Source organism: Anabas testudineus, chromosome 11 (genome assembly GCF_900324465.2).
Source record: "Anabas testudineus chromosome 11, fAnaTes1.2, whole genome shotgun sequence".
Taxonomy (NCBI): Eukaryota; Metazoa; Chordata; class Actinopteri; order Anabantiformes; family Anabantidae; genus Anabas; species Anabas testudineus.
Window position 1 is genome coordinate 4,108,775 of NC_046620.1, and position 16,499 is coordinate 4,125,273.

The following is a 16,499-nucleotide window of genomic DNA, read 5'->3' on the forward strand; positions in this document are numbered from 1 at the left end:
ACGTTACAGAACGTACACGTTCCACTTGTTTCCACAGACTCTATCATAGAAGAAGTGATTTTATACATCACCAAAGACAAAACAACACAGATGTGAATTAGAAAATGTTTTAAACTCCACTTTCAGCCTCTGTTTAGTGACTAATTATATTTGCCTTTGTGTTTTTAAGACCGATGTAGTTTTCTAGTGCTATTTGTATAATATCCTTCTGAAGACTATATGATGAATAACATTCACAAAGAACTGAATTAGAGAAGATTATTGGACTTATTTCATTAATTCACTGCTGCATACTTGTGTTTTGAATTTCTTCTTTTTATTTTTAGTCATTTAATGTTTTAGTATGCTAATTGTCTTCTTTACAACCACAGAAGGGGCTTCACTCCCAAGGTTTCTTCCATTTCCATCCTAATGAGCTAATGAGTGTCTGCTGAAGGAGGTTTTTCTTGTTTTCTTCGAAAGCTTAGGCTGTGCTGGGAGATGGTTGATGTTCTGGGAGTTTGCTTTTATGGCCTTTGCACACCCATACACACAGACAACCTGAACCCTATAGGAACAGTTTCCCACTTCTCTGGCCGTAAGTCTTTTATATTTGTATTTCAAAGAAGTGTTTCTGGCATATTCACTTATGCAGTTGCAGCATTTCACTGATTTTTAGTAATAGCAAAGCATTTTTGGCTGCTGATCAGACAAAGTAAGTGATTTTAAGCCAATTTTTTTGGCTTTGGTTATGATTCTTATGACTTTGAATGATTCCAATGGCGACGCTCTGGTTTTAACTAAGTGATGATGAACGGTTACGCACTGAAATTATTATATATTATCTAGTCATCAGTGGTGGAGGAGGTATATACAGATATAATCAGAATAAAAACACACGTTTTATATTAATCTGCAAAGTGACCACTTGTCAGATCATTGGAACAAAGTAAACTGTTAAATATTTCTCTCTAAAATAAAGTGATAGTGGAAAGACCTTAAAAATGTACTCGTGTTTTATAGGGTACTTCCACTGTTTACAATTCTTTCCTGTATGATTGAATACTGCTGTAAGGATAATTGATTATCAGTGAATTCCTGGGACCATAGCCGTCTCCCAACGCCCCCAGATCGAAGTCTGGTATGTTGTAATGGATCAATATTTTTACGATCCGCTTTTTTATTGAGCTTCACAGTTTGTTCGCCCTCCTCAGCTTCCTCGAGTTGCAGCACTCCTTATTAGAGACAGCAGATGACAGATTAGTTCAGTGAGAAGATTGAGGAGATGCCAAGATTCAATTTAAATTCATAGTAAGTTAATAGATTTGAATTAAGACCTTCATGTCATTAAACGTGCTGTTGTTGTTTCATGTGTCAGACACATGAATTAAAGTAGATAATAAAAGTGTTAAAGCAGCATTTAGCATTGGAGACACCTTTTTTTGGGATTTCCCTGACGTGAATCCACTCACACAGGAACAAATGTGCAGCAGGTATGTGCAGCCTGCAGCTCAGGTGTGTTTCTTCTGCCTCAGTATCCATGATCCTTAAAACTGCATGTGCCACCTCCGGGTTGTATGTGGAGCTGTGAGGACTTAGTATTACGGCTCAAGTCCTCTTGGTGACGCTCTGCTGACATCACTCTGATATTCCCCACTCAGCTCTCTGCATCACACACACACACACACACACACAGACACACAGAGTGAGATACACCGACTCCAAACACACTCCGTCCACACTTTTCATTTCGCTCCGCTCGCTCATCGCGGCGCAGACGCACCATCGCACCAAACCAGCCGCGGGCTACCTGAACGCACTGCGGCCCTGCAGTTTAACTCTTCCTGTCAGACGCGCGGTCCACAGAGGAGAGAGGTCCACGCAGAGAGGCAGCGGGAGACACGGGCTGCAACTTGGCTGATTTCAACCCAGGTGGTCTGAACTGAACTCCAAGTTTCTTATCTGATCGGAGGAGGAATAATTCGGAGCCGGTTCGCCCCACACAGCGCTGTTGTGGATATTTACCGTCCACCTTGTCTCCTGTTTAGAAGAATGGCAAGAGATTACGCAGCGCGCTGTCCGGTCTCTCCGGTGAGAAGCACTTGGCTGGTGGTAGCAGCGGTTCTCCTCACAGCCCAAGGTAAGACACAACGACCTGAACCGGGTTTAGTAACGGTGCCTCTCCAGCCCCGCGGTGCGCCCTGCATGTGGGCAGTCCTCTTCACTTGCAGCCGCGCCGCCCGCTTTCTGGAAGTGCTGCCTGTTTAGACTGAGTCACGTCCCTGTCTCCTCTCTGGCTGCTGTGTGATTCACCATGAGACCTGTTGTAAAAGTTTATTGTCGAAGCCTTGTGCCAGATCTGTGTGTGGAGTTGTTGGTTCGCCATGATACGCGAGGCGTGGCACTCCTGGTTTGGAGGTTTTGTCCTAATTCCTCGCAGCTTCAGACGGCAGGTGACCGTTCAGGAAACCTAATCCTCTCTGAGCTCCTGCAAACCCTTTTAACGCGGCTGACCTGCAATCTGTGTTTACCTGTTAGAAAGTATTGTAGGTAAATGGGGCGCAATCACAGCCGCTGGTCTGATTACAAACCAGTGGAGTGGTGGAAGAAATTGATTCTCATTGTGCAGAGCAACAGGATGGTGAAGACAAACGCGGTGTTTGGAGGAAATCAGAATTTGCTGCCCCTACTCTAGAGGTGGCCCTTCAACAGAGTCCTGAATAATAATAATAATAATAATAATAATAATAATAATAATAATAATAATAATGCACCACAGTAGTCTTTAAATAAAATGCAGAAGAAGAAAGGAGAATATTAGGGAACAGAATATGCTGTTTCTTGGTATTTAGAGTTTAAAATAATAATTTAAAGTTGGCTGTTAGGTCATTAGGATGTATTTGGATAGGAATGTGCTGAGACAGGCTGTTTTAGAGGTGAATAAAATAGCATCATAGATAACTGTACAGACAGGGTGGAACTGTTTAGCAATATGTGACTATTAATAGACATGACCAATAAATGCACATGTACAGTGCTGCTAATGTACGCTGGGGAGCCAATACTGGCTCATGTTATCAGTCTGCTCATATCATTTTAAGTCTACTGTAAACTTCCTGTCAGTCAGATGATGCAAACCCGATGCAATGAATGTTATCGTAAAACCTTAAGAGATAAAAATGTCAAAATTGATGCTGTTTGAGAAACTCGCTCACAGACCACAGATTGTCTGATGCAGCATGCAGCACTGCTACTGTCAGCGCACATGATAATGAAGTTTAAACGGTGTCACTCATACTACAAAGGCCATAAGATTACTCTAAACTCCCTGTTGAGTAATGCAGATACTTAATGGAAAGACTACTTCGTGATCGAAGTAAGGCATCAGTAAACTTGCAGCTGATTACCATAGAAACACTTTACATCCACATATGAACATCAGAGTGATCAATGTTGACATAACCATAACCACAAACTGTAATAACGTCTCTAAAATGCACTGCTGAGTAACGCAGCCATGCTCCAACTCCCACAAGAAACAATTTTCAGATTTTATCCTTTTTTTTTTTTTTTTTCAACCCCCAACTGGGACTGGCTACAAAATTCCTAACAGCAGGCAGTCAGGCTACAGTGATCGGCATAAAAATCTGTGAGCTCACTCTGTCAGCATGAATCTGTCAGCCTGTTGTTTTCACCTGGGTGTAACTAGTATCATCTGTCAGAGCTGTCCCCAAACTCTCACCAAGGAAAAAGAAGATGGGTCATTATGGAGCTCGGAGATGTGTTGTCTCGTGCTTTGACACACCTCGGAGACATCCCTCCGAGATCAAAGCGGTTGGGAGGGCAAATTATTTCAAGGCCGTGAGCGACAGAGCTCTGTTTTGCATTTTGCTGTAGCATCTGTTGCATAATAGGTGACAATGAGAAGTGTGGGTTTTACAGAGTGTACGAGACAGGAGGAAGACTTAACCTTGATTGGGATTTGCTTTGTAATGACACTCTTTCTCCACACGCCTGTTGGAGGAACAGGAACACCCCGGTGTAAAGGCACAAAAGCTGGAGAGCACAGTGCTGTAAGCCATGCATCGCAGGTTGGTGTGAGGATGACAGATGCTCAGCTGAGACTTGGCTACGTCAGGCCTGTGTTGTTAAAAAGCTGTCAGATTGTCACGGCACTATCCCCACAGGTTATGAATTAATTTGAACGTGCAGCAACATGACTGTCTTGTTGGAAGAAGAACCTCCAAACTTACTTTGCAGCTATTTAACCAGTGAGTTAGTGACAGTGAGTGCAGAAACTGAAGCTTCCCGGTGTTGTCCTAGCTCTGAAAGTCCTATTCATTTTCAGGAAGCGGTTCAAGGCCAGGTTGTATTTATGTATAGACAGATGATTCTACTGTACCTGTTGTAAATTATGAGGCAAATAAATGGGCACTTTACAGAAAAAAGATCAATGGCACCAGTGAATATTTCACCACAATGTTAACCTTCAGTAAAACAGGCAAAACAGAGTGGAGAGGATATCATTCTGCAGCAATGATAATTAAGTCACTTCAGGTGTCCCCCACCCCTCCCACCCGTGCTTGTCTCTATAGGCCCGAGCTTGTGCTGAAATGTCAATGATGATGAGTCCCCTCGACGGCTCGGTGGAGACGAAGGGCTGATTAGCTTATCACTTGGAGAGCAGGCGGCCGATGATTATCGCCCTCAGAGTAGCACAGGCTGATTATCGAGAGGTGTTATTAATGACTCATCGTCTGCCATGCATTGCCCCATGTTGCTGTTTGTTGTTTGCATATGTGCGGCTGCAGTATGGATCTCTGATGACTTTCCGCTGTTTGGGAACCGGCGCAGGAGAGGTTTATAAGTCGGAAGCAATCACTGGCCTGCTTTAGCATCTTCTCTACGTGACCGGAGTAGCTGGCAGAGAGACACAATTTATAGCCGTGGAAGATCCATTTGTGTAGCATGTGCTGCATTTTAATAGGATCCGTGGAATATCCAATTTTACTGCTTAATTATGAAGCATAAACAACTTTGTAACTAACATGGAATTCAATCTGTGTCATTAATCTGTGAGATGCCCACGACCACCAGTTGTGTTCTTCTGGCCTCTGGGGCAGAAGCACAATTATTTTAATTTTTCTCTTTGCCGGATGTTTTAGTTGATTAATTATTGGAACAAGCCTTGAGGCTAAAAACTTTCCCATTATTTCAAAAAGCAAACAGCAGTTAGAATAAAAATGCTTGTAATTTCCCAGTGTAATAAACATATTTTTTCACTTTGCATGAATCCTATTTCAACCCGACCCATACTCACCTGAACCAGGAGGTGAAACTGGAGTCTGGCAAGACAGAGGAGTCCCGGCTCCACTGTGGCTGATGGCAGATAGACTAAATGTCAAGAAGCATGTCTTGTGACAAGTGGAGATGTTTAAGGGAGGGTTGTCATTGTTGCTATGACAGATGATCATAGGTATCAGCCCTGAGTTGAAATGTCAGTGATGGTGCTAAGCAGCTGAATCCTTCACAAGAGCCTGTTCGTAGGGGCTTAATGATAAGTCTAAGCACAAAGTCTTTTTGTTTTTGTTGTGGGCGTGAGAATCTGAATTTATAAGATACTTTGTCAAAAAGTTAGAGAGCTTGAAAGACAAAAGTCACTGATCCACACAATTCAGTAAGAAAAAGAGAGCAAGGGCAAAGAGATGCAGTGAATTCACCAGTGCTCAATGTCATGAAGTTTATTTGTTGAAAGCATGAAAAAGCGATTTAGCCTCTTTATCTGAGAGCCACCACATGACAACAACAAGCTGCTGTCATGTCTGGGACCTAAAATGAGCTGCTTTGGGTCCTGACCTGCAGTTTAAAGCGCATTGGCCCCGAACTCAAATGTCAATGACTCTTTCTGGTGAGGCAAGGGGTGATAATCATCCCCTCGAGAACAGGCCGTTGATGTTCATTGAGAGCTCATTAATGACTCACACTAACACAAGCTGCATAGTAATGCTGGGGGCTGTTGGTGTTAAGGCAAATTTGTTTGTCATTGTCTGGGCCGTCATGTGTGGTAGCGATTCTCACCCAGAAAAGCACAATAACAAGTCCTGATGCTGTGAGAGACCAACTTTTCCTCCTAATTACAGCCTTTTTACTCATTAACTGACACAGATGCACATAGCTTTGTGCTTTGTGTGTCCGCATTAATGTTTAGGTTATTCTCATTTAAATTTTTTGCCTGTGGGCTCTCGTATTGATCAAGAATTAAAATGTTAATGTCTTCCCACAATTCTTTGTGGGCCGATGAACGATGGACTTCTAACTTTGCGTTGCAGACTCTTGCATAACGCTCGCTGATTGTTTGTTTGTATCATCATCAAAGAAGTAGTTTCGATGCCGTTCTTTTAAAAATTCCCATGGCAGCACTTATGTCCGGGGGTAGAGGTGGTCTTGTAGGTCACCCTCAGATCTAGTTGTCATGGTTACAGCTTTTGTGGACGTTTCACATCTCTTTGTCGTGCAACTATGCGAGGCATGTGTGTGTGTCTTTGTGTGGACCTGTTTTAAAAGAAGCGAGTTGTAATCAGCGGAGGAGGTAGGACTATGGATTGCTGGAAGAATCGGTCCAGTTTGCAGAGAGTCCGGGAAGCAGGTTTTAATTCATCACGCCGTCTGCCAAGACCCAGCAAGCATGTGTCTGCACTGGGTCAGCAGTTTTTTTCTTTCTACTTCTGAGGAAACCTGTTACTAAGCAAATTCCAGATCACATTTCTAGAAATAAACCGTATCATGGCTAACACCTTGGCACTGCTTAGTGAATCTTCAGCAAACAGGTGTCAGTGGGAAGAAGGATTACAGAGCGTAGCAACAGGAACGGCAGCATGAATCACAATGGAGTGGATCCAAGGATGATCGGAGGAAGGTTTCTGCTTTCAGCTTTTCAGGGTCCAGTCAGCTTCGCTGCATCTTGAATGGCTTTGCAGATCACACAGAAAAGCACACAAGCAAGTTCTCACCCATACACAAATGATCAATGAGGCCACCCTCCCCACTTTGACTTTTACCGCCATGCAGAGTAAAGGAAACTTCCAGCCAGCGTTTCATACCCAGCACAGTCTTTCATTCTCCCGTTCTTTTATTCTCTCGGTTTTTTCTCCCCCAGTCTTATACTCCTGCCCTCTCTTTTGCTGTCATTCTTTTGCTCACGACCCTATTTCCAGCCAGCCTGGCTGACTGCCGCTCTGCGGCGGCTCCCGAGTGGGGGCCCTTTTGTTGGAACAGCTTTTGCTGGAATTAAAAAGGGTGCCAGTAGAACCCCCTCCCCTCTCTTCCTCTCTCCATCCTCTCGCCTGCTCTCAGTTCTTCTAGGCTTTTGTTTAGATAGACAGAAAGAGTTAGATGAGGTAAGAGAGGGGGGGAAATTCAAAAGTGTGAAAATGTTTAGACAAGTATCCCTGCGTTGTCTCCCGGTGTGTGCTGAGCTCACTACAGACCTCAGCGTCCATCCTCGTGTCCACTCACTGTTTCCTCTCCACATATAGTTTGCTGGTGACAACATGGAAATTGCTCACAACGTTTGAGTGTGAGTGCAGCGGTGGGTCAGGCTGTGATGTGACTTTGTGACATTTCCTGTTGTACCCATGTGGGCAATTAATAACGGCACTAACATTGTTTTCCTCACTTCACTATGAAGCCGTTAGCCAGGGGCTTTTCATGCAGAGGGAATTTAGGGAGGTCATCTTATATAAAGTCTGTGCTGCATTTACTAAAAGTTTAGGAAATATTAATGCTTGTTCAAAGACCATTACTTGCATCAGTGCTAACTGTAGTGAAACCATAGCCAGAACTAGGTGGAAGGGTAGCAGAGCAGGATGGTAATTAGCAGTGCCGATTTAAAATGTCATTGACATTAATAACATGCGGTCACCAAACCCATTCTCTGTTTAGGCTTTTACCTTCCCGTCATCACTGCTCAGTCCCTGCACTTGCAACTGATCCTTTGTGACACTTGTGCTTTTTATATTTATGCCATAATTAACAAAATGTTACGAACATCTTTAGCGGTTTAATACATTAAAACACCACAGCAGCATCTCCGAAAAGAAAATTACAGCAGAGCTCAGCTCATCTCAACAATAACCTTCATTAGAGGAAGCAGGATTTAATACAGTGTCATGTACTCTGGAAATCTGTGGTGGTAACATCATGTGATGATGATGATGATGTCAACAGGAAGCACTTTTGTTTTGTGGAACAAGTGGTTTTGTAATATTTCTTTAAAACAAAGTCTTATTATGTTTCTTTTCTTAACAATCAAAAGACTTTTAAGAAATCAGATTTCCTCAGTTGTCCAATCATGAAGTGATTAGTTCCTCTGAATGTTTTCTCAAACTGTAAACAAGGAAAATAAAATCAAGGTTCGATATGTGATGGCTGAGTCAACTCATTTACCACACTTCAACCGGAAAGTCCCTGCTTTACCATTACTTAGCCTTCGACAGCTGTGGTATCTGTGAACAGAGTTAAATATAAGATTGTGCAATCTTTAATTCTCTTCGCAGAAACAGATTGCATTATCAGAAACTGCCATCAGTTGTTTTAATACCTGTGAGTTTCAGAACTGGTCATATCCTGTTTGGTGGGGATGCACAGTGAGATTACAGACATACAGTATGTTTCCTGCCCTGTTTCAGCTGTGCTGTAGAAAGTAGAAACCATCGTCAGCTGTGTTTAAAATGTGTCTGCTTTACTTTTCCTAGACACGTTTTCTTTACAAACCTTTAATAGCTGATATAAATAGTCATGCAAGAAAATCTGTTATTTATAGGGAGCTGTAACTTTTTACTGTGCCGTGCTGACAGCGCGTTGGCCTCCTCGTTGACCTTCTTGAAAAACTACTTGACAAAAATATGTCACCTTAAAATACTAACCGGCTCCAACTTATTTTGATTTCCTCACGCTCGGGGGAGAGGGTGGAGAATCTTAATATCTGTTTTTTATTGTTTGTTTTTTTTTTTTTTTATTTGAGTGAATGAAGAAACTCAGCACCTCAGTGAAGTAATGCAAATGAAACTGGGAAAGAATAGAGCATCGATTTCTCTGCTCTGCCAACCATAAATAACCGTCCTGCTCTTTGTAGCCTGGAGACTGTTAGCAACAAGTTGTAGAGGTCAGCAGCTAGAGAGGGAGAGAGAGCGAGAGAGAGAGACCCTGTCTGTATTGATAAAATGTGAAAACGAACCAGGGCTAAAGATGAGGATTTGTGTGAGGCTAACGACCGAGCTCTCCCCTCACCTTGCTTGCCTGAGTGCCATCGTTCAAATTGACTGCATCGCCTCTGCGCGTGCACGAGCGTGCACGTACGCGTTGATGGTGATCGTCTTGATCGACTGCGTTCGCTCTGACACTGTTCTCATTTGCATATTGCAAGCCAACATCTCTCCTGCTTACCCCGTTCACAAGCGAGTACTGTTCACACAGCGGCACATTTCTATGCGAGTCACATGCACATTAAAAGAGAATGCCAGTGTCATTTAGAGTTCCAGCCCATTTACTTCTGCCTCTGTCTAGTGTACGTTTCCACCAATCATTCTGCAATGCATGCCATATGTAATTATTATCATTTTTGTCATTCTTTAATATACAGGCTCTGTGGTTATTTCAAACCTGGCTTGAAATGAATGGCTGTCCTGGCAAACAAAGCCACCACACGTGGATGTGACAATTAGGTTTGTCAGGCTGCATGTTTTTCAGGGATTATTTCCTGGCGGAGACTTCCATGTCTTCCTGTGGGTGTCAGGTGACTGACAGGAAATAGACTGGCGAGAAAGTCTTTCTACGTTTACATTGACAATGGAAAATGGGTTCCTGTCAGTCTACAGTCAGACACTGAAATATTCTCTGGTCCAGTGAGAGGTCACTGAACGTGTGGGCTGATGGAGAACATTATTTTTTTTTACAGATTAAAATATTCCAACATTACAATAAAACTTTGACACGACCTTTTGTTTTTGAACTGGAGAGAAATGAGTGGCAGCTTAACCGTGTTCACCTCCGCATAGAAGAGGAATAGAAAACAACAACTAGCTTTGGCAGAAACTAACAAACTTCCTGGAACATTAACCCCAATTTATCTTGTTTGTGTGTCATGAAACGGGTGGACCCGTGTTGTATTACAGCTTTGCTTTGGCAGTTTTGTTGCTGTGATCCACACAGCGAGCAATGTTTTTTTTTTTTTTCTTTTGGCACAAAGTTGTTCCAGAGATAAATATCTCGAATCCTTGACAAATGAAACCATCTGCATCTGGCTGGATTGGGTTTTTTTTTTTCTTCTCATCTAAACTGAACCTTTATTTTGTTGTTTTCCTCAAAAATTGAAAAGGGGAACTCCTCTTATTTTACAGTTCACAGCATGATAAATAGTGAAGGACCATTTAAACACCTACAGCAGATGGTCGTAGCTACAGCTTCATTCAAGACACATTTCAAACTAAAGCATTTTCACGCCAATTTTCTAAATGTCTGCTGATTCATCCTCTCGTTGTTTAGCCATAAATTCCCACTAAGTTAGCTCACACCCAAACACTATACAAACACAGATGCACAGACAGGTTCCCCCCCCCTCCCGTGCATCTTCCTTGCGGCCGCTGCTAAACCTGATTAATTGCTTACGCATCCTTCACTAATGCAGCTGCTGATTGAGAGATTCACTGTGACAGCTGCAGCTTGATGGTTTGTCTTTCTTCCTTTTTTCTTTATCTTGACACCACACTCCCCCACTACCCTTCTTTAAAAAAAAAAACAACAAGCTCTCTGAAGTCCTGACTTGCACATGTCTAATCTAAAGCAGAGGGTCACCTCTCTATTCTCATAATTCAAGGAGTGGATTTTTTATTTTTTTACAGAGCTATTTAGAATTCAGCCACACATCCAGTCTTTTAGCAGCTGTCGATGGATATTTTAATTTGCATGATAGAATTTCAGAATTCCTGTAAAGCTAGAATTTTCTATTTTCTTTTTTTAATAGCATATCATTGTCAAATGACTCGGTGTATTGCCTGGTGCTTTTTTATAAACCCTTTGGGCTTATTTTTCATAACTAATTTCATTATTTCTCCTCCCTTCTGCTCTTGATGCACACATTTACCTGTCAGCTAGCCAGAAGTATCTTCAGCTGTTCTCTTTTTTTTTTGTAAGAGAGGATCATGTCCAAGTCCTTCTCAATTAGACCAAATGAAAGTGCAAAACAAATTAGTGAGGCTGCTGCTTGTAAATAGCTAACACCGAACATCTGTCATCCTTGTAACTGCTGTGTGTCATTGTCAGGGTGAGGTTCAGGGTGAATGCGGTAGTCAGATGTTGCTGCATAAATGTTACCAAAACAAAAGTCTGTGTTTTATTGTGTTGTGTTTTGGGTGATTGAAGTGATTCAGATTCTTGGAACAAGCCTCAGCCGTGTAATCATGAGCAATTTTGCTACAATGAAGATGCCCAGTGTGCAACGTTTTACTCACAAAAAGAGGATCCACATTCACGTCTGCAGCACTTGCCCGTGCATGCGTGTGTATGCACGTGTGCATGCGTGTGCACACGTGTGTGTTTGTGTGCTCGTGTGCTCGTGACAGACTCCCTCTGTTAGCTGCAGAGACAAAGCAACTGTGGGCTGTGTGATGGGTGAAGGATGTGAGTCACTGTGACAGACAGAAAAAGATACAGACAGGCGCACACACACTTGTCTTTCTACAGTTGTGAGGACACCTGCTGGAATAATGCATTCCATAGACTCTTACCCGGAGGGCAGAGACACACCAGGATGACATCAAAGGACTGGTGGCGAAGCCCGATTGTTGCATCAACTCACGTTGTCTTCATCTGAGCCAAAAAGGGGCAGCTTGAAAACTAGAGCCAATAGCCACCTAGCATGTACGTTCTGGCCCCGTGTGAGAGGAAATAGGTCCCCGTACCTTCAGATGGTGCTAGTGAGCATTCATTATTCAATACGGGAAAGTGGAAGATCTAGGACGGCAAAAACAATCCAGCAGTGTTTTCATGACACGACACGACAGTTTCGGTTTCTTCATTCATCCAAATGGCCGTGTTGTTGTGAAATCGGTGCGTGTACCTTCTTGACTATGCTGTTGGCTTCCCTCCATCACTTGTTTATCTACTCCAGTTATCCTGCAGGTATTCTCGAAGCTAAACCGCCAATAGGTGTGGTGTCTCTTACTGATGGGGGCAGATTGTGAATGTGATTGTTATCACGTTATATTGTCCTCAACCAGAACCTCATTCTGTCCCTAAAGCTAAAATCAAGTCATCTCAAAGGACCATTTCAACTTCAAAATGCTAAAATGTCCCCACAACTATTCTTTCAAACAGAAATTGCTCCCACATCAAACCAAAGCATAATGTGTTATCGTTCCCTTTTTAAGCCTCTTCTCTTCTCTTCTCTTCTCTTCTCTTCTCTTCTCTTCTCTTCTCTTCTCTTCTCTTCTCTTCTCTTCTCTTCTCTTCTCTTCTCTTCTCTTCTCTTCTCTTCTCTTCTCTTCTCGATCAAAGCCGAGTGGCGTGGGGATTAAATAGCTCATACGTCAAAAGCCAAGAAATCATTAATGACATAAAGTTCTCTTCAGTGGCTCAAAAATTCATTTGCAGATGACGGTCGTCACACCACAAGACGTGTGAACTGCTGCTTCACTTTTTCTCCACCCTTGGGAGTAAGATTCTATTTTTTATGTTTGAGTTGAAAATAACGAGGAGTGATCCCGGTAAAAGTCAGAAGACTTCACTAGCTGAATATTTCCTCCTACCTGATCAAGAACCTAAGTTAATCACATTTACTACAGCAGAAACCCAACTTTATTTTAAAAAAGAACAATAACTATTCCTCCATCCATCTTTTAAACCTCTCATGCTGTTCAGGCCTGCAGGGGCTGGAACCTATCCCAGCACACACTGAGCGATAGACAGTACACACTGTGAACAGGTCCTGAGGGGAAACCCAGTGCCTGTTAAAGGGCTTAAACCTGGAATAGGAAATGCAAGGTGAAAAGGCATCAATATTTAAAAAACGCTTGGATGTACTGTTTGCAACACAGTTAATGTAAATGAGATTTGTTTAATCACATCATAACTAATGTTAATTGTAGAGACTTATATAATTATTGACTGTACTTGTCAAACATTTGTGAGCAGTTTAACTAAAGTCATTGTGTGGTTTGTAAAACTGTAGGAATGTTATGTAAAGTTATAGTTTTTGTACCTCACACTCCATTAAGGTCCCTGACCTCTCTGCCCCCTCATCCCAGAGTCTATTTCCAGGCACTGGGCTTTTGGAAATGTGTGGATGATTTCTTAATCCCCAGGGATGCAGTGGTGGACGGCTGCGAAATGCTTCGACGCTTCGGTTCTTGTTTCCCACCATGTGAGCGTCCTGGCGGGTGGAGGACTGGCTGGATGGGGAGAAAGGGGGCTAATGAGATGTGTGGTGCTCTTTGGCGTGTGTCCTCTCCTCCCAGCACGCTGTTCTTCTTCACTCTGTGGGTGTCGACGATATACACGTCTAGGTTTCTGACTGCTAATGTACAAAGTGACTGTGTCTGAACTGAGAAGTTAAATAGATTTGGAATTGAATCAGGCCTTTTTCACTATGAAAGACAGCGTGAAGGGGAGTGTGTTAATGAGCTGGTTTAGAACATCACTCGCTGCTCACTGTCGTCAACAGCATGAAACTCTGTCCAAAGAGGCGGACGATTGAACAAGAGAGAGTTTCGAGAAGGACGATAAATCTGGGCTTAATAAATAAAAACACCAAACAGTTAAGTAATTGATTTGTGACTGTGGTGAATCTCCACGTCTTCCTGAATGCCTGCTTTTGCAAGATTGTACCACTTCATCATCCCAGCTCACCTGTTCATGTGATAAAATAAGTTTATGGCCACTTTATTAGGTACACCTGCACAATCAAATGCAACCCCATGACTGATTAAACGCTGATCTGTGTGGACTAGAAAAGATCCCTTTCCTCAGTAATGCATTTAAAGGACCAGACTGGTAATTTACATGTTTTATACATTTTAATTGATTTCCTGTAGTGAAGCATTAGCTCACATTAATTGTGTGAGCCACAGATGTGGGCTACTTGAAGCTATGGGGTCAAAGTGGACATTCAGTCACTGTTCCTGTTCACATCACACACAGGTAAGCAGCCACTTAGCTTTTCTTTTTTTTCCTATCCCCTGAATTTAGTATTCAGCTGCCAAACTGAAACATTTCAATGCAGGAAGTGAATACAACATTTTCACAGCGTCTGTGTTTCCTTGTTATTTGTTCTCTAAGTTTGATGTTTTTTTTTTTCTTGATAACACAGCTTGTTAATCCAAAGCTCTCTGCAGCTGACTCAAGGAAGCAGGAGGTTAATTATCCCACTAGAAGTTTCAAGTCTCTGAAAGATGATTTTAATACCATACTGACATAAATGGGGAGCAGCGAGAGATAGAAAATCATTGAACACTAGCGACGCATATGGTATGATTTGTATTTAATGGGCTAAACCACAGGTATGGTATCGATTTGCGTACAGAAATATTTTCTTCTTCGGTCGTTCGAATGGTTGGAAGTGCACATTTCCATCAGTACCTAGTCCTGGATTCTGCCCCAGAGTTGGCGGTGGGATCATCTTTGTGTCTTTTAAAGGAGAATTAAGATAATATATATTTTTATTTTCTATTTTTCAAATGCATCGGGCTGTACACATGCCACATTAAACTATGTTTACTTTACGAAGGGATTATTAAAGCCATGATTACTTTTAAAATTCATGTTTTAGGATTAAAATGTGCTGGATTTCAGCTTCCCACTGGATCTGGCTGAACTGACTTGAACAGGAGGCAATCACATCACAGAGCATATCATTGCTCCATTACAACTCAGTTGGTTTGTGATGATAGTGAGCATTATGTAATTGCCCGTTAGAACTAAATACGCAATAGGCATGATGGGTTAAATGCCAATTAGCACAGTATGTGTGGGTCTGGATGCAGCCAGGCGGTGCAGAGGGAGAAGCATTTTCTCGCTGTAACCCGAAGCAGATCAGGGCTCTGGGTTCGCTCCGTGTTGCACTTGACAGGTCCGGCTCAGACGACATCCTGTTGCTTCTATTCCTGGTTTGTTTTTCTTATGTTTTACTGGGAAGCTGAGGTTAGAGCCTTGTGACAGCTCTCACAGCTCATTGAGTGACAGAGGGTGAGCAAGGACAGGAGAACGTGAAGGTTTCCAAGAGAGCAGAGTGAGGGTCCTAACCTTCCCACCACCCTGTCTTCTCCCGTTCGCCTTCTTCTTGCTTCGATTCTTTTCCGCTCATGTTTTATTCCCACAGTGTGACTGACGGTGCGTTTTCTTTTTTAATGGAAGGCCGTCATACATGTGGATTTTCCTTCACACACACCCTTGCACATGACACTACAATGCTGGCCCTTGAGCATATTGATTCACCGCCCCACAAACACAAAGTAATTGCTGCACACACACACAGTCACTCACAGTCTTGTGGAACCACTCAGTGGCAGCCCCCTGACAGCTATCCAGTTGCAGTCTCTTCTTGCAGAAAACAGATAAAAGCTGTTTTTTAGTCTTTTCCCATGTCATCTCTCTCAACTCCTGTCTTTTTTCCTCTCTGCTGCCAGTGAAGTGTGCGGGTGTTGGCAGGATGTGAGTGTGTGTGTCGGTGTCTGCATGAACATGTGTATTTCGCTGTATGTGTTTGCATGCAAGCTGGGGATCATCGCTTCATATCTCTGCAGATGTGTGGATGATGGAGTGAGACACAGTGGCATCGCCGACTACTGACTAAAGCATCGCATGTGTACCTTCTGAAGTTGTGATCTGCAGCAGGAAGGCAGCTGAATGCTTAATATTTGTCCAGAAAAAGACACAAAAAAAAGACATGCACTGGAACAGGTTGGCAAGTATATTTTGAGTTTAGGTGCTACTGTGATACCCACATCTGATATGGAATATAGTTCAATAAAGTAAAGACGTTAAAACAAACAAAATGATCAATAAACAGATGCTATGTGGCCACATCTGTATTGTTATTGTGCAGAAGTGAAGGACATGGATTCCTCTTCTTTGTCTTATCCAGCGGGTGGATTGTCAGAACTACCGCCACTGTTATCCCTCCCTCCTCTGGACTTACCTACTTTGTGTAACACACACCGCAAAGAAGGCCTTCATTTTCTAATATACGGCTGCAGATGGATTAATTATGTTTTAATCAGTCTGTTATCATCAGTGTAATAAAGACAAGTGTGGACACAATAATGCCAGAATACACACGTGATAGTTGCTAACATTTGTTGCCACGTAGCTAATTAAATGAGATGAGATTGTAAATGTCAGTTTTCTCATTTTTAGCATCAACGTTGTTTGACCTCCAGGAGACTGCCATGATTTGTTTGGCCAATCACAGCATAAACTGGACTGGCATCACCACATGTAATGGATCACAATGATTTAATCCCTCATCT

At 42.6% G+C, this 16,499-nt stretch overlaps 1 protein-coding gene across 3 annotated transcripts in view; it reads left to right on the plus strand.

The window, feature by feature from the left end:
* The first annotated feature begins 1,656 nt into the window (after window positions 1-1,656).
* Window positions 1,657-16,499, plus strand: part of pvrl2l (PVR cell adhesion molecule related 2 like) — a 232,702-nt gene continuing 217,859 nt past the window's right edge. Inside the window, exon 1 of one of the 3 annotated variants that reach the window (XM_026347441.1) lies at window positions 1,657-2,119. In XM_026347441.1, coding sequence (XP_026203226.1) covers window positions 2,032-2,119 — 88 coding nt within the window. In that variant the 5' untranslated portion in view covers window positions 1,657-2,031. The remainder of the gene's footprint in view (window positions 2,120-16,499) is intronic. The other 2 variants (XM_026347442.1, XM_026347443.1) reach the window with 2 other exon arrangements.